General features: G+C 38.2%; 1 protein-coding gene across 1 annotated transcript; it reads left to right on the top strand.

Moving 5' to 3' along the window:
• The first annotated feature begins 6,481 nt into the window (after window positions 1–6,481).
• LOC139142426 (uncharacterized) lies at window positions 6,482–16,394 on the top strand. The gene is made up of 6 exons (XM_070712354.1): window positions 6,482–6,596; window positions 7,540–7,567; window positions 8,326–8,583; window positions 11,085–11,335; window positions 15,144–15,440; window positions 15,894–16,394. The coding sequence occupies exons 1-5, from the start codon at window positions 6,552–6,554 to the stop codon at window positions 15,309–15,311; spliced, it is 750 nt and encodes a 249-aa protein (XP_070568455.1). The 5' UTR covers window positions 6,482–6,551; the 3' UTR covers window positions 15,312–15,440; window positions 15,894–16,394.
• The last annotated feature ends 124 nt before the right edge of the window (window positions 16,395–16,518 follow it).

Genomic DNA, 16,518 nt, shown 5'->3' with positions numbered 1-16,518 from the left:
TTTCAAGACATTTCAAGTATTTCTTTCGCCTCATTCCATCTCTATCCTCTGTCTGCCTCTTTTTCTGTCTCTGTCTGTCTGTCTGTCTGTCTGTCTGCCTGTCTGTCTGTCTGTCTCTGTCTCTTCTCACTATTATTTAATGCTCACATTCAGTCACACCCGTGTTTAGTTTAGACGAAGAAAAATGACAGATATATCAAATTAACACTCGTGCCATGTAGATGTCAAGACAAGCTGTGTCCATCACATCATACACTCTGTCGTACAATACGATTGCTGTAACGCCATCACAACATTGTTGGTGTCTTACGGATGAAAAAGACACTTGTGTTGAAAGCCGCACCGAGATTTTGTTTACTTATTTCGATAGCTTTGCTTGTTTTGAATAGCTATGCGAGGTAGCTGGGAAACATTTGGTCCATAAAGTAGCTATACAAGGTAACTGGGAAAACCTTCGGGTCATCAAGAGGTAAAAATCAACCATAGATCCTCCATAGTCCATAGAGGTCCGGTGAAAATCGCGGAAATTTAACCTGAGCATTACAAGCTTTCATAAAAGCACCCTCAAACATACACACTTAGTGATCGGAAAAGATGGCCGTAACACTGATTCGAATGTCAATGCAGACAAACTAAGAAACGATGATCAGAGAAATGACTGCAAGGAACACCTATCATTTTCCTACGTTTGGTCACGTGTACACAGTAGAATTCCTATTGAAATGTTTGATAAAATACCCATTATTCTGTGCCGATATTCTCACCACGGGGAAGTGAAACTTTTTCTGGAGTATACGGCATAACTTGGACTGTAAAAGCTAATGATGATATGCTACGATCAAAAAGGTCATCGAGCTTTTGAAGGTGAACTACAAATACAGTGCAAATACGCCAAAAGCTGCCAAAACAACAAAATTTGAGGTGATTTAAGTATTCTGATTTTTCCCATCTGTCTCTCCACTCACACTCACACACACACACACTCTCTCTCTCTCTCTCTCTCTCTCTCTCTCTCTCTCTCTCTCTCTCTCTCTCTCTCTCTCTCTCTCTCTCTCTCTCTCTCTCTCTCGTATTTGTTATCGACTAACATCCAGCCATTAGACGTGTTTATTTTAGTAGAGAAAGAGAAAGAGGAATATACAATCAAAACACCAATGCTCGGAAGCCGTCTGCCAACTGGCCGTACAAGCTGTTTCCGTCGCACCGGACACTTGCTGTTCAAATACGACCCAAACAATTCTGAAAATGTACTCTTCGTGTCTACGAACTAAACTTGCTGAAAATGTCTAGATAATTCTTATCCTGTAATATACACTTGCATCGATAGGGCCTTAAAGGCGGTGAATTATTGTGTACGATTTACTTGTTAAGTGAAATACGTTAAAGCCACCTACTGCCTGAGTTGTCAATCTGCTGAAATTATAATCCTCGAAGGAAGATGAATGCTGCATTTTAAGACTAGTGGTGTGGAAGTATCAAACGTGATAATACTGGGACTGATTACCTGCAGGTGATTGCTAAAACTGAATACAAGGTCTTGCCAAATTTAATGTGGCATGTACATTCCACCTTCTTTCCCATATTCTGACTCTCTCTCTCTCTTCTCTCTCTCTCTCTCTCTCTCTCTCTCTCTCTCTCTCTCTCTCTCTCTCTCGTGTCGTTTTTGTTTGAGGCTCATATTAAGCCATTAGATGTCTTTATTTTAGTCGAAGATGTGTACCATCAACATAATAACCAAAACACTGTCGAACATTGTCTAGACAAGCTGTCTGCATCAGACAATACACTATCCATTCAAAAACATTCAGTTCCCGTTTCACTGTGCTCCCATTGCCACGTTGAATAAAAATATGTTTTTTGAAATGCTGATTATGTCAAGGTGTCTTTCAATCTCATTGCAGTGATTTGGCATCCACGATTAGGAAGGTTGAAATATTTTGGTGTATGAAAAGTTCAAGGACCCACTCCTTTAGGTGCCATAGGTATTTGAAACACGCGCTAGCCAAATAAAAATCATTACATTAAACCTTTTATCACCCAAATATGTAATGATCAACCCAATATGTAATACTAACCCAATATGTAAAATTTCATATCACTTAACCGAATATGCAATGCTGACTCAATATGTAATACTAACCCAATATGTAATAACACTTAACCCAATATGTAATAACACTAAACCTAGGTGTAATAACACTTAACCCAATATGTAATAACACTAAACCTAGGTATAATAGTAATCACATAAGGCAAATTACACCTAGCAACTATGAACCGCGCCCCATTTTTAGCAAAAACACACTTCAAAACGTTTGATTAAACTGAAGAAGGCGATAACTATTCAGGTCAGTAAACTTGTAAAAATACTAAGTATGGGAAGCAACCATAAGCATCAGCAAGGATGTAAATTTGTAAATTTCAATTTTTTGAGCGCCCTAATTTTCATACGGCAGAAAATACCGGAGTACATACACACATTTGTGCGATAAAACATCGGCATCGCTGCTGAACGTTTTGGAGAGCAATCTTACCGTAGAGTTGGGGACGAACGAATGACACGTTTATTCTGCAGGAAAGTAAGATTGCATGCGGACAATAACGAAGGAACTGCCGTCTAACACAGGTGTCATAATAATGTGATGCCAAACAGGCATGAAAACTCACTGTAGAAGTATCGATGCTGCTCGGACGAATAAACCACTCATATTGACTGCTCATAAGGGTCATTTACAGCATGTGCTGAGGCCATAGACCGAGGGAAACAAACTCTTTTGAGGCGAGCTATTCTCAGGCCCGATGGATAGCCAACATTATATGATGTTACGTGGACACTGCGAGTTAATATGTGTTTTGAACCCACCTCATCCAATTTTATCATGGACACATCGAGATGTTCCGCTGCCATCACTCACCTCTGTCGCAGACGACAACGACATATCCATGTTCCAGCTCGCATGTTAAGATGGCGCTTTCAAGAGTAATTCGAGCTATTAAGGTCGTTCGCAGCTCAAAATTAAGATACCTAAACTTTTGCCACAACTTTCCTTAAGGAATCTTTAAATCATTTCTTTTATGAAATCAAGAATGAAATCAGGGGTCACGACCAAAATTTGGTACCAGAGAAATAAATTACCCGATATTTACCGACTCTTGTAATTCAAATTGACCACAATTCCTGTGTTATTCCCATTGGGAAAAATACAATTTTCGATTTGCATAAACTTATTAAACATACTCAGCAAGCTTCGACATGAGCCCCCTCCCCAAGTGGTTGACCAAAATGTATTGTGACAGTTAGAAAGTCTATCTGTCCCTGGGGCGCATTCGAAGGTCAGCCAATTGTCAGTGTTGGGGAATTTTGACCAGTCACTGGCTCGCGGATTGTATCTGCGCCAAAATGACGCTTACCAAGTAACCGTTAATAACGAATCACAGTATTATGCATTATGGCCCAAACAAGGCTATGTGCCCATGGGTATAGGTGTCCATTTACCCGACGTCTGGAGTCTCCTACCTCGACTAGTCCTGGAAATGTACTCAATATCATGACATGCTTAACAAAAACGATTGATCATGTTTGAAGTAGAATGATATGCTCCGCGGAGATATTATAATATATATATATATATATATATTATATATATATATATATATATATATATATATATATATATATATATATTATATATATATATATGCTATGCTCGCATGATATATCTATATACATATATATATAATATATTTATATATATATGTATATATATTTATATATATATATGTGTGTGTGTGTGTGTGTGTATGTATGTATAGGTGTGTGTGTGTGTGTGTGTGTGTGTGTGTGTGTTTGTGTGTGTGTATTTATAAATACTTATTTATTTATTTATTCCAACTCAAAAACTTAGTCTACCACTGTGCGGGCTCATTTTAAAGGTCATGTGTAATAAAAGCTTTCACCGCCTCATTTTGTGAAAATTGAAAAACTTATTTTTCCCCACAGGGCTAGCACATTGATAGAGGCCATTTTGATTTTCAAATATGGGTAAATTTTTGGAAACGCATGTTAATTTCTCAAGTACCAGATTTTGCACAGTGACCCCTGATTTATATTCTTGATTTCGAAAGTTCCCGCATGAAAAGTTTCAGCAAAATTTAAAGTTGTCCGATATGAGTTTCCTTAATCTTTGGTAGAAAAGATAAGTTGTTTAACAAAGAACTGAGCAAAGTCTGTCACTCAATATGAAAAGAGCAATGAAAATTCTGCACGTTGTCCAGCACTATCACGCCAAACATTCTCTACATTTAGGAGGTTCATTGTAATTTTTGGCACACCTGTTCAGCAATACGAATGATAGAAAGTACTCTAAGAACGCTTGGTATGTATTCCATACGTATTTTTATTAAATTTGCGTACGACAGCTTTCACAAAGACAGACTCCAGCAAACAGGCAAGCAGGCACAGCCTAAAGTGAACAGAGAAACAAAGACAATAATCTCGGCTCTTCGTTTTCGTATTCGTATTCGGGAAAATGGCACCGCATTCACACTTTTGTTGATATATGATATTTTATTTAGGTTGGTTTTATTCGACCTCAGCTTACAGAGACTGAAATCGCCCGACTAAATCTAAACTAGATGCGAAATATAACAACAACACGTGAGCCATACATCCCTCCTCTGATGAGCACGTGAAAACTCTTGTATAATAAAAAAAATTAATTCGACTTCATTTCTTACTGTGGAATGGCTAGGGATGGGAAAGTGTCTTGACGGGTAATGAACTGGTTCTATTTTAATTAAAAGACGGATGCTTAACAGCACTTTTTTGTGGTTGATCGAGGGAGGTGAATTTCAGTACGCGAATAGAATTCATAAGCACAAACAAACCTTTATCTGACAACAAACTTTTATCTGACAAGTGGTTCCAAAATGTATTGTGCCTTCGAAATTGAAAGACTTAAACTTTTGCTGCGACTTTCCTCAATGAAACTTTCAACCATTTTCTTACAAACTCAAGAATAAAAATCGGGGATCAGCGTGCAAAGCCTAGGAACTGAAGAAACAAATTACCTAACATTTACCGAGGTTTGAAAGTCACAATGGCCGCCATCCCTTAGTTAAACTCTATGGGCAAATAAAAAGAATCCAGTTTTCCCAAAATAACTAAGACGGTAATAATTTTTCGTAGTCCAAGAGTTTTACAATGAGACGCTATAAACGGTACACCAGAAATATAATGGAAAAGTTTGAAAGTCCGAATACCTGTCAACGAGGCGACGCGTGCATTTTTTTGGCTTTTTTAACTACTGTGGATCTGTCTACCGGACCCCCATCAGCCTGTATATATATCCAATCATGTACGTACACATTAAACACTTTATTATGAAATATTTACGCAATGAAAACTACGAGAAATCCTTTCCAGCAGTGCAGATAAGTATGAATGACGGGTCGCATCGCATTTACACTTTTGCTGATGTAATATATTTTATTTAGGTTGGTTTTATCAGGGGGTTAGTTTACAGAGATTAAAATTGTCCAACTAACCTACACAGCGTGTGAGCCCTGTATTCCCCTTTGATATTTATGAGCAGATGAAAATTATTTTATCATAAAGCTGTATGACTTAATTTCATTCTGTGGAAGGGCCAGGCCTGATTCAACGGAAAGCGAGTTGACAAGTAATGATTCTCTTTCGTTTTATTTTAATTAAAAGATGGGCGCTTTGAAGACAAATTTTGGGCTGATCGAGGGAATGACTTTAAGAACGTCATTTGCATTTACAAACACCGACAAAGCTCTTTCTCAGAAAAGTTCCAGTAAGATCTTGTGCCTTCGAAAGTGAAAGACTTAAACTTTTGCTCAAACCTTCTTCAATGAAACATTCCGCCATCCTCCCAACAAATCAGGAATAAAAATCCGGGGTCACCTTGCAACTACCTATACGTTTACCGTTCGATATTTGAAATTCAAAATGGTTGCCATTCCTGCGTTTACTCTGAGGGATTTTCTAAATCTGAGACGGTAAAATTCTTTTTAGTCCAGAAGCTTTAAAATCAGCCACAACAAGTTGTAGACCAGAAAAGTAATGGAAAAAATTTGAAAGTCCGAATGCCAGTCCCCAAGACGCATCCTACCCTAGGGGCCATGCATGCTTTTGGCGAAGCTTCTTGTTTGAGTTTCAGCCACCCACGGATATGTCTGCCTGACCGTCTGTCAGCGTGCAGTATATGTGAAAATATTGTTTATGAAGGTATACAGAAAATCGTTTATTTTGCAATCATTACGCAATAACAACTCGAATTGATTGACAGGTATGCCGGAAACAACGAAATTATCCTATCCACTCTTTTGTGGTTTTAAAATAAACACACCATGCGCCGCAAGTCGGCTAGAATTTGCATTTTGGGAAAACATACATCTACAGCTGTCGCAGTCCCGTGACGCCTTAGGGTATAGGAGATATAAGTCTGCAGCCAATCAAAAGAATCGCCAGTTGGTGAATATTCTATCTTTTGTCTGAGTCTGTCATCGACGTACGAAGCCTGAAGATGAGGATCCTTGTCCTGTCTCTGTTCGCCGTTGCGATTTCTATGGTGAGTATCTTACTTAGTTTCATAAATTTTCTGATAATATTTGATGGAAATATCTCCATCACTTGCTTTTCCACAGCAATGAGAAAATCCCAAACAGAGTAATATTTAGTCTAGATAATTCTATCGGGTTATTGTCGATGTTTCATTTGAAGGCTTACAATCCTACACAACACCTCTTGGTTTTTTTAACTTTCTCGATTCTTTCAGCGTCGTCTCTTTTCCAACTTACCGACTCGAAAATGTTGCTCATGTACACGCATAATGGATCTGTCTTCCGTGCTCATAGCAAGGTTATAAAGGCAGGGTGTAAAAAATCAATCGATTTTCTCACTGCTTTACATGTTGCCTTCGCAAGTCGTCAATCGACGAGATGTTTTGCAAAGCACCGATCTCACCAATCAGCATCCGGTAACACCACACGCAGTATACACGATTGGGGTAGAATGTGCCTCGGGGCCATCTTCGGACTCTGACACTCTAACAGTATTCTTTTGGCCGACCACTTACGAGGGTTCATTGTTAGTGAATAAATTTTTACTAGCTTAGCTTTTAGTGAAAATCAGGAACTTTATTTCCCTCCACAAAAATAACACACGAATGGTGGCCGTTTTGAATATCAAATATCGGTAAGTAGAGGGTAGTTTGTTTCTTTGGCACCAAAATTTGAACTCCCATTTTTATTCTTGATTTTGCAAGAGAATGGTTGAAAACTTGCTTGAAGGAAGTTTTAGCAAAAAGTTTAAATATTTCAATTTCGAGGCGCGAACGCAACTACCTTAAAACTGACAGATATGTGACATACAGTCAATAGAACGATATTGTTACACGTTGTGGAAATGAAATAAAGGGTTCAACTGCTCAACAATTGCATCAACATCGATGTAACCTATAGAAATTGATACTTCTGGAAAGTTTTATAGTTGGTATTTCTTTTCTCCTGTAGATTGGGACGACAAATGCGTTTTTGCCAGGTAGGTCTCTGTCCCTTCACCGTGTGGTTTCTGGCACTACGTCAGACAGCATTGATGACGAAGTTTTTCTGTCGAGATATGGCGACAGAGAAGCCGAAGGCGATGCCATATTTAATTCAGTGTACAATCGAAGGACCTGGCTAAATGACGAAAGCTAGACGACTTCTGTTCGGCTTATTTGTGATTGGCTGAATCAGCCTTGATTGAGTGCCGTGGGTGTTAATTTAACCTCTGAGCGCCAACGTCGATTTTTGTCCCTTTTATAAAATATACGCCAGTCAATTTTTTTCAGATTTTTGCCAAAATTTTTATACAAAACAGTATTCAATGAAATGTGGTCCACTTAGTCCATAATTATCACAAAAATTACAGAAAAATTAATAAAAATTGGTAAAATGTTGCACACGATTTCGGTGGGAAAAATTACAGCACCCAAAGGGTTAATTACTGTCAGCGTATTGAAACACTGAGATGGTTAGAAACGCTGCTAAATAGAACTTAACAAAAATACGACATTCTGTAGTTCTTTAAGACTTTTTAAGTTTCGAATTGAGTTTCAATGACAGAATTTCTGTTTCGACTGTTCTTCTTTAACGTGATGGTTCTGCGATTTGTATGTGACGTTTTGCTGTTGGCTCCTGCAATAGTTTTGGACCTCACCAGTAACAGATATACCTTTCAATGGAAAATCACCTTGCCAGTTTTAACTAATCCACACTTTTGAACTTTTTTCTACGAATATTCTCTCAAATATCTAGGAATTGACGTCGAGCTTGTTAATACAGGATGTTTGGTGACACTGTCCTTCAACCGGCGTGTTAATGTCGATACCACTCAGAGAATAAACTTCGTAATAAGTGGAGACGGGGTTGGCTACAGAGGCTCGGTGTTGATGTTACCCAGCGTAACGTTCGAAGAAGTTGATTACCAAGCAGCTGTAACAGTCCCAACAACGCTAAAAGTGGATATGGTGATGGCAACGGCGAGCGGAAGAAAAACAGAAACCCAAGAGATTGGTACGTTTTGCAACTTTTATTCAAAAGAAACAAGTCAGGTTTTTTGAGTCCTTGCATAAATATTCCTAGAGACAAAATTGATGCCAGATGTGAGAAGTTCGCACACCTGCATTTTTTGTATTTCCTACCTTGGACTGATAGCTCTGCTAATGGACAAAATTGTCCACGTCACGAGGGCTGTCTTTCGCCAAGTTAAGCGATGTATTCATCGCTTTGATATAGTTTTTCTCTAATTCAAAACTTTGTAATCGGCTATAAAAAGAAACTCTCACTAGAAAAATTTCTTTTTAAATCCTCTGCATGAGTGAGCTGTTCATTTCACTCTTGTATTTTAAGTTTTCCAAAGTTGTTATTAAGAATTCGCTTTACAAATTTCTTCGAAATTGACCTTGATCGGATTCTTGGAGTCAGCGATACATCGATGATGTCTTCGACGTAAGTTTGTTTTACTTTGGCGCAAACTTGCTCAGTAGTGACTATTTAATATAGTTTTAAAAATATGAATCTGAAACTTGAAAAACAAGAAATCCGCCCTTTATTAAAAGCTTTCATACCTTAAGCAAATATGCTCAATCTTGTCTATTACCACAGTCAGGGATAACCCAAAAGAAATTGCAGACGATTTAATGGTAGGCGAATTGGCGGGCAATTTTTTCTGGTATTAAAAGTATACTGTCACCTGTTCCAATTTTGCCACAGTTACCATGGAAAGAGAAAATCTAACCAATCACAGATTTTAAGCGGGTGGCCGCTTTTTAAAAACAGCGCCCTCACATGTGCATTTTGAATACCAAGGAACGCTCCCTTACCATATATGGGCATATTTAGATTACAGGTGACTGTATACCTTTAATATTTCATCGTCAGAGGGCGCAGAAATTTCGTTATCATGCATACTGACAAACTCCAAAGATCAAATCGGCGGACAGGGAGTGTTATTATCCTACTTTCGTCACTTTGCCGCCTTGGGAAGAAAAATTATATATATGCTAATGAGCAAACAGTTGGGACAGTAAGGGAAAAAAGGGGGAAACGGGAAGATTTCGTTGGAGAGAGTGGAGAAACAGGACATTTCATAATCAATTCGTAGTTGGAAGACGCAACATTTACATAAGCTGTTATTTTCTACTCGTTCAAAGTACATTAATAGCATGCCTAGATGTAGAAACACGTCAAGGTTCAATTTTGATGGTGATGTCAAGCGCTTGCGATCTAGGTACTATGCTTTGGCTACTAGTAAAGTTAAGTCGTTTTCCAAACACTAAACTAATTTGTGTTTTTATGCAATTTAATCGCAGTGAAGCAAATTTAACGTTTGTTGGTTGTATTCTTTACCACGCAACAAAAGTCAAGAGCCTTAACTTTAGCTCATACTATGTGTTGGTTGTTTGTTTTCTTACGTCATCACACAAATATCTTACACATTTGTTAACATAATCTTTAAATTAAGGATAAGCTCTAGAAAGAATGTTGTCTATAATTTTACATTTAAGACACGACTCTTATTTAAAGTTTTCATTCAGTTCCGCAAAAACGTGATATATTCTGAAGTTACAGTTTGTAAGCATTGCACAAAATGGTGTGTAAGATAATCGTTATGAGGTTTGTTCTTGCTTTGGTCTTGTTGGACATTGTCAAGTCTATGAGTAAATGATTTCCATAACAGGGCTAATAAAATCCCTATCTGTTAATTAAAACGATAATTTCCATCATGTCTGGCCCTACTGTCCATTAAAATACTAGAAGAATGCGTTCCATTTAAAGTTGTTGCACTCGTTGTTACATACAGCATTAACATGTTTATAACCATTAAATGAACAAGAACAAGAAAGCATTGTACGGCATTTGAAGCCCAATTCACTTGTTTTAATTTGGAAAATATTCCTGATTTTGCCCATCAATCCTCAAATACGCGAAAATATTCCGTTCTTACCTTTCACGTGTAGCGTCAGACATAGTTTATTGGGTTGTTTCGTCGTCATATCAACACATTTGGTAAAATATTACTAGAGTTATCATTTGGGGTCAAATCAATGTTGTAGAGTGTCAAAGTTTTCTATTTTTCCGGTTATTTCCCCCCTGGTGCGTTGTTTTGGTTGCTAGCTCACTTCATGCAATGACAATTTAATCGCACTATAAGGCAGTATGCGCTTCGTGAGTGAAAGATTGAAATCTTTTCTGAAATTTCCTCTTTAAACTTTCAACCATTCCCTTACCAAATCAAGAATAAAAATCAGGTGTCATTTTGCAAAGTTTGGTACAAGAGAACAAACTACCTGACATGAGATATTCAAAATGATCGACACCCCTGTGTTAATTCTGTGGGGAAGGGGGGTGTTCAATTTTCGATATCAATAAACACTTATTACTTCAAGAGTTTTAATGAGCCCACATCAAGTGGTAGCTTAGAAAAGAATTGTGAAAAAATTGACAGTCTGAATATATTTGCCTGAGGAGCATTCTACCTGAAACAAAACTTGAAGTGCACTTTTAATTCCCAGATATTCCAAGGTGCGCTGATGTGACCCATGATCCCCACATCTTGACTTTCGACGGACGCCGCTACACCTACCAAGGGCTCTGCTGGCATACAATCGTGAAGGATTGCTCGGGCAAACCGCCTCGTTTTGAAGTGTTGGGAAAGTTTGAACCACGTGACCCACTCGATCGAGAGATCAGGAGCAGGACAACTGACGTGACTGTAATCGTCGGAGGACAGGTTATCGAAATGGACACACACAACAACGTTAAGGTAAGGGATGGACCATTAGATCTTGGGAGGGGGGGTGGTCAAAAACAGAAAAAAAAAAAATTTCAGAGCAGAAAGTTAGGGAAAAAAAATTTTTCAAACTAGTTTGCAAATAAAAAAAAAAACTAGAAAGCATTTGCAAGCAAAAGCGAAGTTCCAGAGACCAGAGCAGCGGAAGAAACAAGAGAATGTGTGACAAAGATAGGTGCAGAATGAAAGAGTGCTTTGGATTTTAATATTCAAGCACGTACCTATAGGGCTGCTAGCAGTAAACACAATGATATACAACTAAAAGCAAGGCAGTCCACAGATTACAAATGCCTACATGTACGGTAAAAACGAAACAGATACATACGGGGGCGACAACGCACGGAAATGTATATCAGACGACATTCTCGCGAGCCAGAGCAATAATTTTCGCTCCGCTGATCTACGCAAAAATCAATCGCTTGACGGGTAGCGCTGAGTTGTTGCCGTAAAGAGGTGCGTGGTTTACGACGATGATCAGACGAGAGGAAACATCGGACCTAGGCCGTTGAAATTGAAAACCGAGGCCACATGCATTTTCATTTGATTAAAAGCACAGACTAAAACAATTTCATTGCAATGTCGCTGTTTTCACGAGATACTGACCGTTTGATCTTGGAAAGTTGAGCTGCTTTAACGTGCAGCCAACGCGGTGCCAGCGCCGGTGCGGTGACGGCTGTGTGTTAACGGCCTCGCAGACTGTCATAGGAAAAACCGGGAAAAAACGCTGGTGGCTCCTCAGAAATACGGCGGGCAGTTTCTCCGCCAAAACAGCCGATTTTGAATCCAAATTTTGCATTGACCTTCGTTTTCGAGCACACCCACCTCGCCTAGGTACACGATGTACCCAGCCGCGCTTGTAAATTTAGGGAAAGCTTAATTTTCTCTGTCTATGCGAGCGAAGCCATCTTATGTGCCGCCATTGTTACATTCGGGCGAAACAGTATAGCGCCACGTACGGCGAGTATTTAGAGAAAAATAAAATCAAAAAGCAACAAAAAACAAAGCGAAAAAAAGCTAGAATTATTAATAGCTGAACGCAATATGATAGTCGAGCAATGCAGAATAAAAAATAAATAAATAAACACACAAGAAATGCCCGTAAAACCCGTCCGAGTTGAGCGATGACGTCATAAGCGTGTCGCAATGCATTCTGGGTAATTAAGGTAAAATTTGTGTATAGCATGTTCTATGATAGTAATACCGGAAATAGAGAAAGAAAGAAAGAAAGAAAGAAAGCAAGAAAGAAAGAAAGAAAGAAAGAAAGAAAGAAAGAAAGAAGGAAAGTGAGCAAAAACTAACAGTTCCAGAGCTGGTCTCTGGAACTAATAAATAAGAAGACAAAGGCGTAAAAAAAAATCTGCAAAAGTCTTTAGAATTTTGAATTTTTTTTAGATTTTACCGACAGAAAGCAACTTTTCTGTATTTTAGTATATCCTCCGGCACATTTTAATTTAATTTATACATTTAGAGTGACTGTATCCCTTATACTGGAAGTTGTGATTATCTTATCTTTTCAGGACTTTTGTATTCTGATCACTTGAAAATTATGAAATTATAGAGCCTGTTTTCTACTTGTTTCTGCGTACAAACCAAGCAGGTACACTAGGTAAAACATTGAAACTATGGTATGGTTGTCAAGACAGAAAGTTGTATTTGCCTTTTAAGATCAAGGTAAACAGATGCAGGCCACATCAGTTTCATTTTTTTCACAGCATTTTATTGCAATGATGAATGCAAGAATGGGTGAACAAGTAGAAACACGTCAATAATGATAAAACAACATATCAAGTCATTATGTATTATTTTGCTTTTAAAAAGGCATTTTCAATTCTTTTTTCTCAAAAAACAGCCTCAAGAAACAACAGCAACACATGTTTTAACATTCAACAATATACACTACGTAGAATGCCATCTATCCAACAAATCCCAACACAAAAACACACAAAAGGGTTGAACTTTGAAAGTTTCTCGATAGCGAATACTGAATAAATCTGCATGAATAATCGTTTTTGTGTAGCAAATTTCAAAGAAATTGGACAAGCCCTTTCAGAGAATACTGATTTTTTGACCATGAATGGCATAAATTGCCCTAAAAAGACAAATATTGAAATTTCAACACATCTATACACATCCAATCAATTTGGACATGCTGCTACAGAGAAATAGATGTTTTGATCAAAGAAGGGCAACAATTGCTCAAAAAACACAAATATGCAAATTTAACTATATTATTTAGCTTATTTTAGCTTCTCAGCTTGTCAAAATCAATTGTAAATCATGAGATATGCATGATGTTTGGTGGGGTGAATGTAGGCATTTCACCACGCAGTAGAAAGGGAAGCCAGGAAACCAAAATAGTCAATTTTCAAAACCATAGGAAGCTACTGAGGAGCAAGAAGACCATGTTTCAGAGGAAGATGTGTAATCCGAAAAAAATGCTCCCAAAGTGCCACCAAATAACACCATTTTTATCTCTATTTTTCAAAAGCTCCAACAGCAGGAGGGGGACACCCCTCTCCTGACCTCTCCCCCCCCCGTGACCGCTTGCGTGGCCGCTTGTGGTGCTTGGCACCACATCTTTGCCCTCTTTATCTTCAGACAGCGACGAACTAAAAAAAAATTATAAATCTGAAAATTTACTCTGAAAAAAAAAATTTGCACAGCTAATCTCAATTGGAAAAAAAAAATTTCAGAAATTTACAATAGTAAAAAAAAAATTTTCACAATTTCATTGTGACCACCCCCCCTCCCAAGGTCTAATGGTCCATCCCTAACAACAACAACAACAGCAACAACAATAACAACAACAACAATAATAATAATAATAATATAAACTTTTAAAAATTCTTGATAGGTATAAGCTTACGCCTCTTTTCAAAAGGGGTGAGCACAAAGAAAACTTATTTACAAACTAGACAAAATATACAGAGATAACAACATCAGAACACAAACAGATTATCAATTAAAAGTGTCGGTACAGCTTTCATTGTCGATAAAATTTATAACGGGCATGCTTAAAAACTCTAACACTTGTACAACTTCTTATTACTCTAGGCAACTCGTTGTATAGGCTAGGAGTAATGACTTTCTAGCAAATGGTGCTTGTAGAGCTTTATTACTGACAGATCTTAAAGATCTTTTTGTATCGTACTCTGTTAACATATCACGGGTGTATGGAGGGGACAGGCCACAAATAGCCTTGTGAACAGACACTTCTAGGTTGTACTCATAGCGATAGGATAGTGGATACTACTGCAGAAGTGTAAACATTTCGACGGGTGAGGTACCAATGTCACAAATTCAAAATCAGTCGCAATTTTTTACAGCCAACAATTTCGAAGTCGTTCATTTTATGTCAAACAAGCCGGCTGGGGACAAAAAGATTTATAAGTGCGCTGTATGAAAGTAGGTAACACGTGTGTGGTTTTTTTGTAGGACTGGAGCTTACCAAACTCAATACAGGGACAACCTGTAGACTTAGCATAAGTCAGTAAAAGTACTTAAAAAAGTGGATTACTATGTGCAAAATGTTTGATTGAAAATGTTTATGAACATTTAGTCTATGACGGAGCCCTATTACTGGACAGTGGTGTTTTCAGTGTTTTCCAATTTAGTATGGCCAACGTCGTGCCATCAAAAGGCTACAACGTGACGCAGGTTGTCAGGTTGTTGGATTCGAAGTGCTAACCGCTTTATTTCGTTCGCCACAACCATACAGCTTTACATAAAGAGAAAACGAATACTCCAAAGGGTTGTGTCTAAAACCGTCTACTTCTTTCAGGTGAATGGGCGACCGGCCGAATCAACTTTCGAACTGGTTGGGGGAAAGATGCATGTTGCTGTGGACAACACCAAAGACCGGTACACTGTCGTCAGTGTCAAGGACACCATAGCAGTCACGTGGAACGGTGCGGAGCATGGGCTTAATACTGCCGTCGAAGGGGGGTAACAACGTAACGCTGTGTGGAATGCTTGGCGATGCCAATGGCGACCCTTCCAATGATCTGACCATGCGCAATGGGCTCGTCACCACGGATGTTAACGAATTCGGCAAAAGCTGGAAAATTGATGAGCTAAGGTAAAGCTATAGAGTTCAATGTCACGTGTTTGTTCCTCCGCTGTTGTTGTATTACTTTCTCATGACCGGTCTCGTATACGCTCCACATCAGTGCCTTTTTACACAGATAAGGCTTCAGAAACATTTTCCAAATTTATCCAGCTAGTTCAGTATTGTTTCAACTTAAACGGCAAAACGTATCAGAAAAGGAATGTCACTGAAAAGACGAGATCTCAATTATTCAAAAGCTATGTATTTATTGTTGCCATTTGAAAACAATTAGACAAATTACATGTGATCAGAAAAGAAGCTGAAAAAAACAAGAAAAAAACACGTGCTGCATAGCTGTTCATGTCGGGTCAAAGGTTGAATCTTGACTTCAACCATTAAGGTTGTCAAGCAACGAAATCAATTTCTACTGGTATGATCTGAAAAACTTCAAATTGTTTTGTTTGGTTTTTTCACTTTGTCCAGGTGCGACTAGCGTTAAGAAGATGTGTGCATGTAGTAGGTCACACTTAAGACGAACAAACGAAGATACCGATAAATATGGATTCGCATGTTGTATGGTGTAGGTCTGGCGAGAGGATATAACACAATGACAATTTCTCTCAATGCATTTTAACATAAGAGACATTTTGCCACTCTGCTATTTCTAGAGCCTCTGAAGTTTACATAGCGCGAACAAAATACACTTAACGCCTTCTCGAGTTATAAATGGCGAAAATAGCTTTCCCGGGGTAAGTGACCACAAAGCCAGCACATATGTAAAAATCATCCTTGGTGAACTTCCCCTTTAAACCCGAATTGTTTTGTTTGTCTTGGTGTAAATTCACTATCAGGTCACATTAGCATCAAGTTGTTTGAATCTTGCCAAGTACTTTGCGACTATTTAAATATTCGCCTTTTCTCATTACTTACAGCATTGCTGATTTAGTGAACACACACCTCACAAATAAAGTACAATGCAAAAAAAACCCCGATTTTGTGGTAGAATTCGTTTGTTCAGTGACTTGCATTTTTATGTGTAAGGTAATGTGAAATCACCGCGTTGTTATCAAATTGTTATAGAGTTTTAATAACTTTTAAACAAATCCGC

This window comes from Ptychodera flava, chromosome 10 (assembly GCF_041260155.1).
Source record: "Ptychodera flava strain L36383 chromosome 10, AS_Pfla_20210202, whole genome shotgun sequence".
Classification (NCBI taxonomy): Eukaryota; Metazoa; Hemichordata; class Enteropneusta; family Ptychoderidae; genus Ptychodera; species Ptychodera flava.
Note: the sequence above shows the minus strand (reverse complement) of the source record. Positions and strands in the feature narration are given on the sequence as shown.

What these genes read in the sequence shown, in the direction of transcription:
- LOC139142426 (XM_070712354.1), top strand. Translation starts at nt 6,552, where the DNA reads ATGAGGATCCTTGTCCTGTCTCTGTTCGCCGTTGCGATTTCTATG. An exon ending in GACAAATGCGTTTTTGCCAG is followed by an intron (nt 7,568 to 8,325) that starts GTAGGTCTCTGT and finishes TCAAATATCTAG; the next exon opens with GAATTGACGTCGAGCTTGTT. An exon ending in AACAGAAACCCAAGAGATTG is followed by an intron (nt 8,584 to 11,084) that starts GTACGTTTTGCA and finishes TTTAATTCCCAG; the next exon opens with ATATTCCAAGGTGCGCTGAT.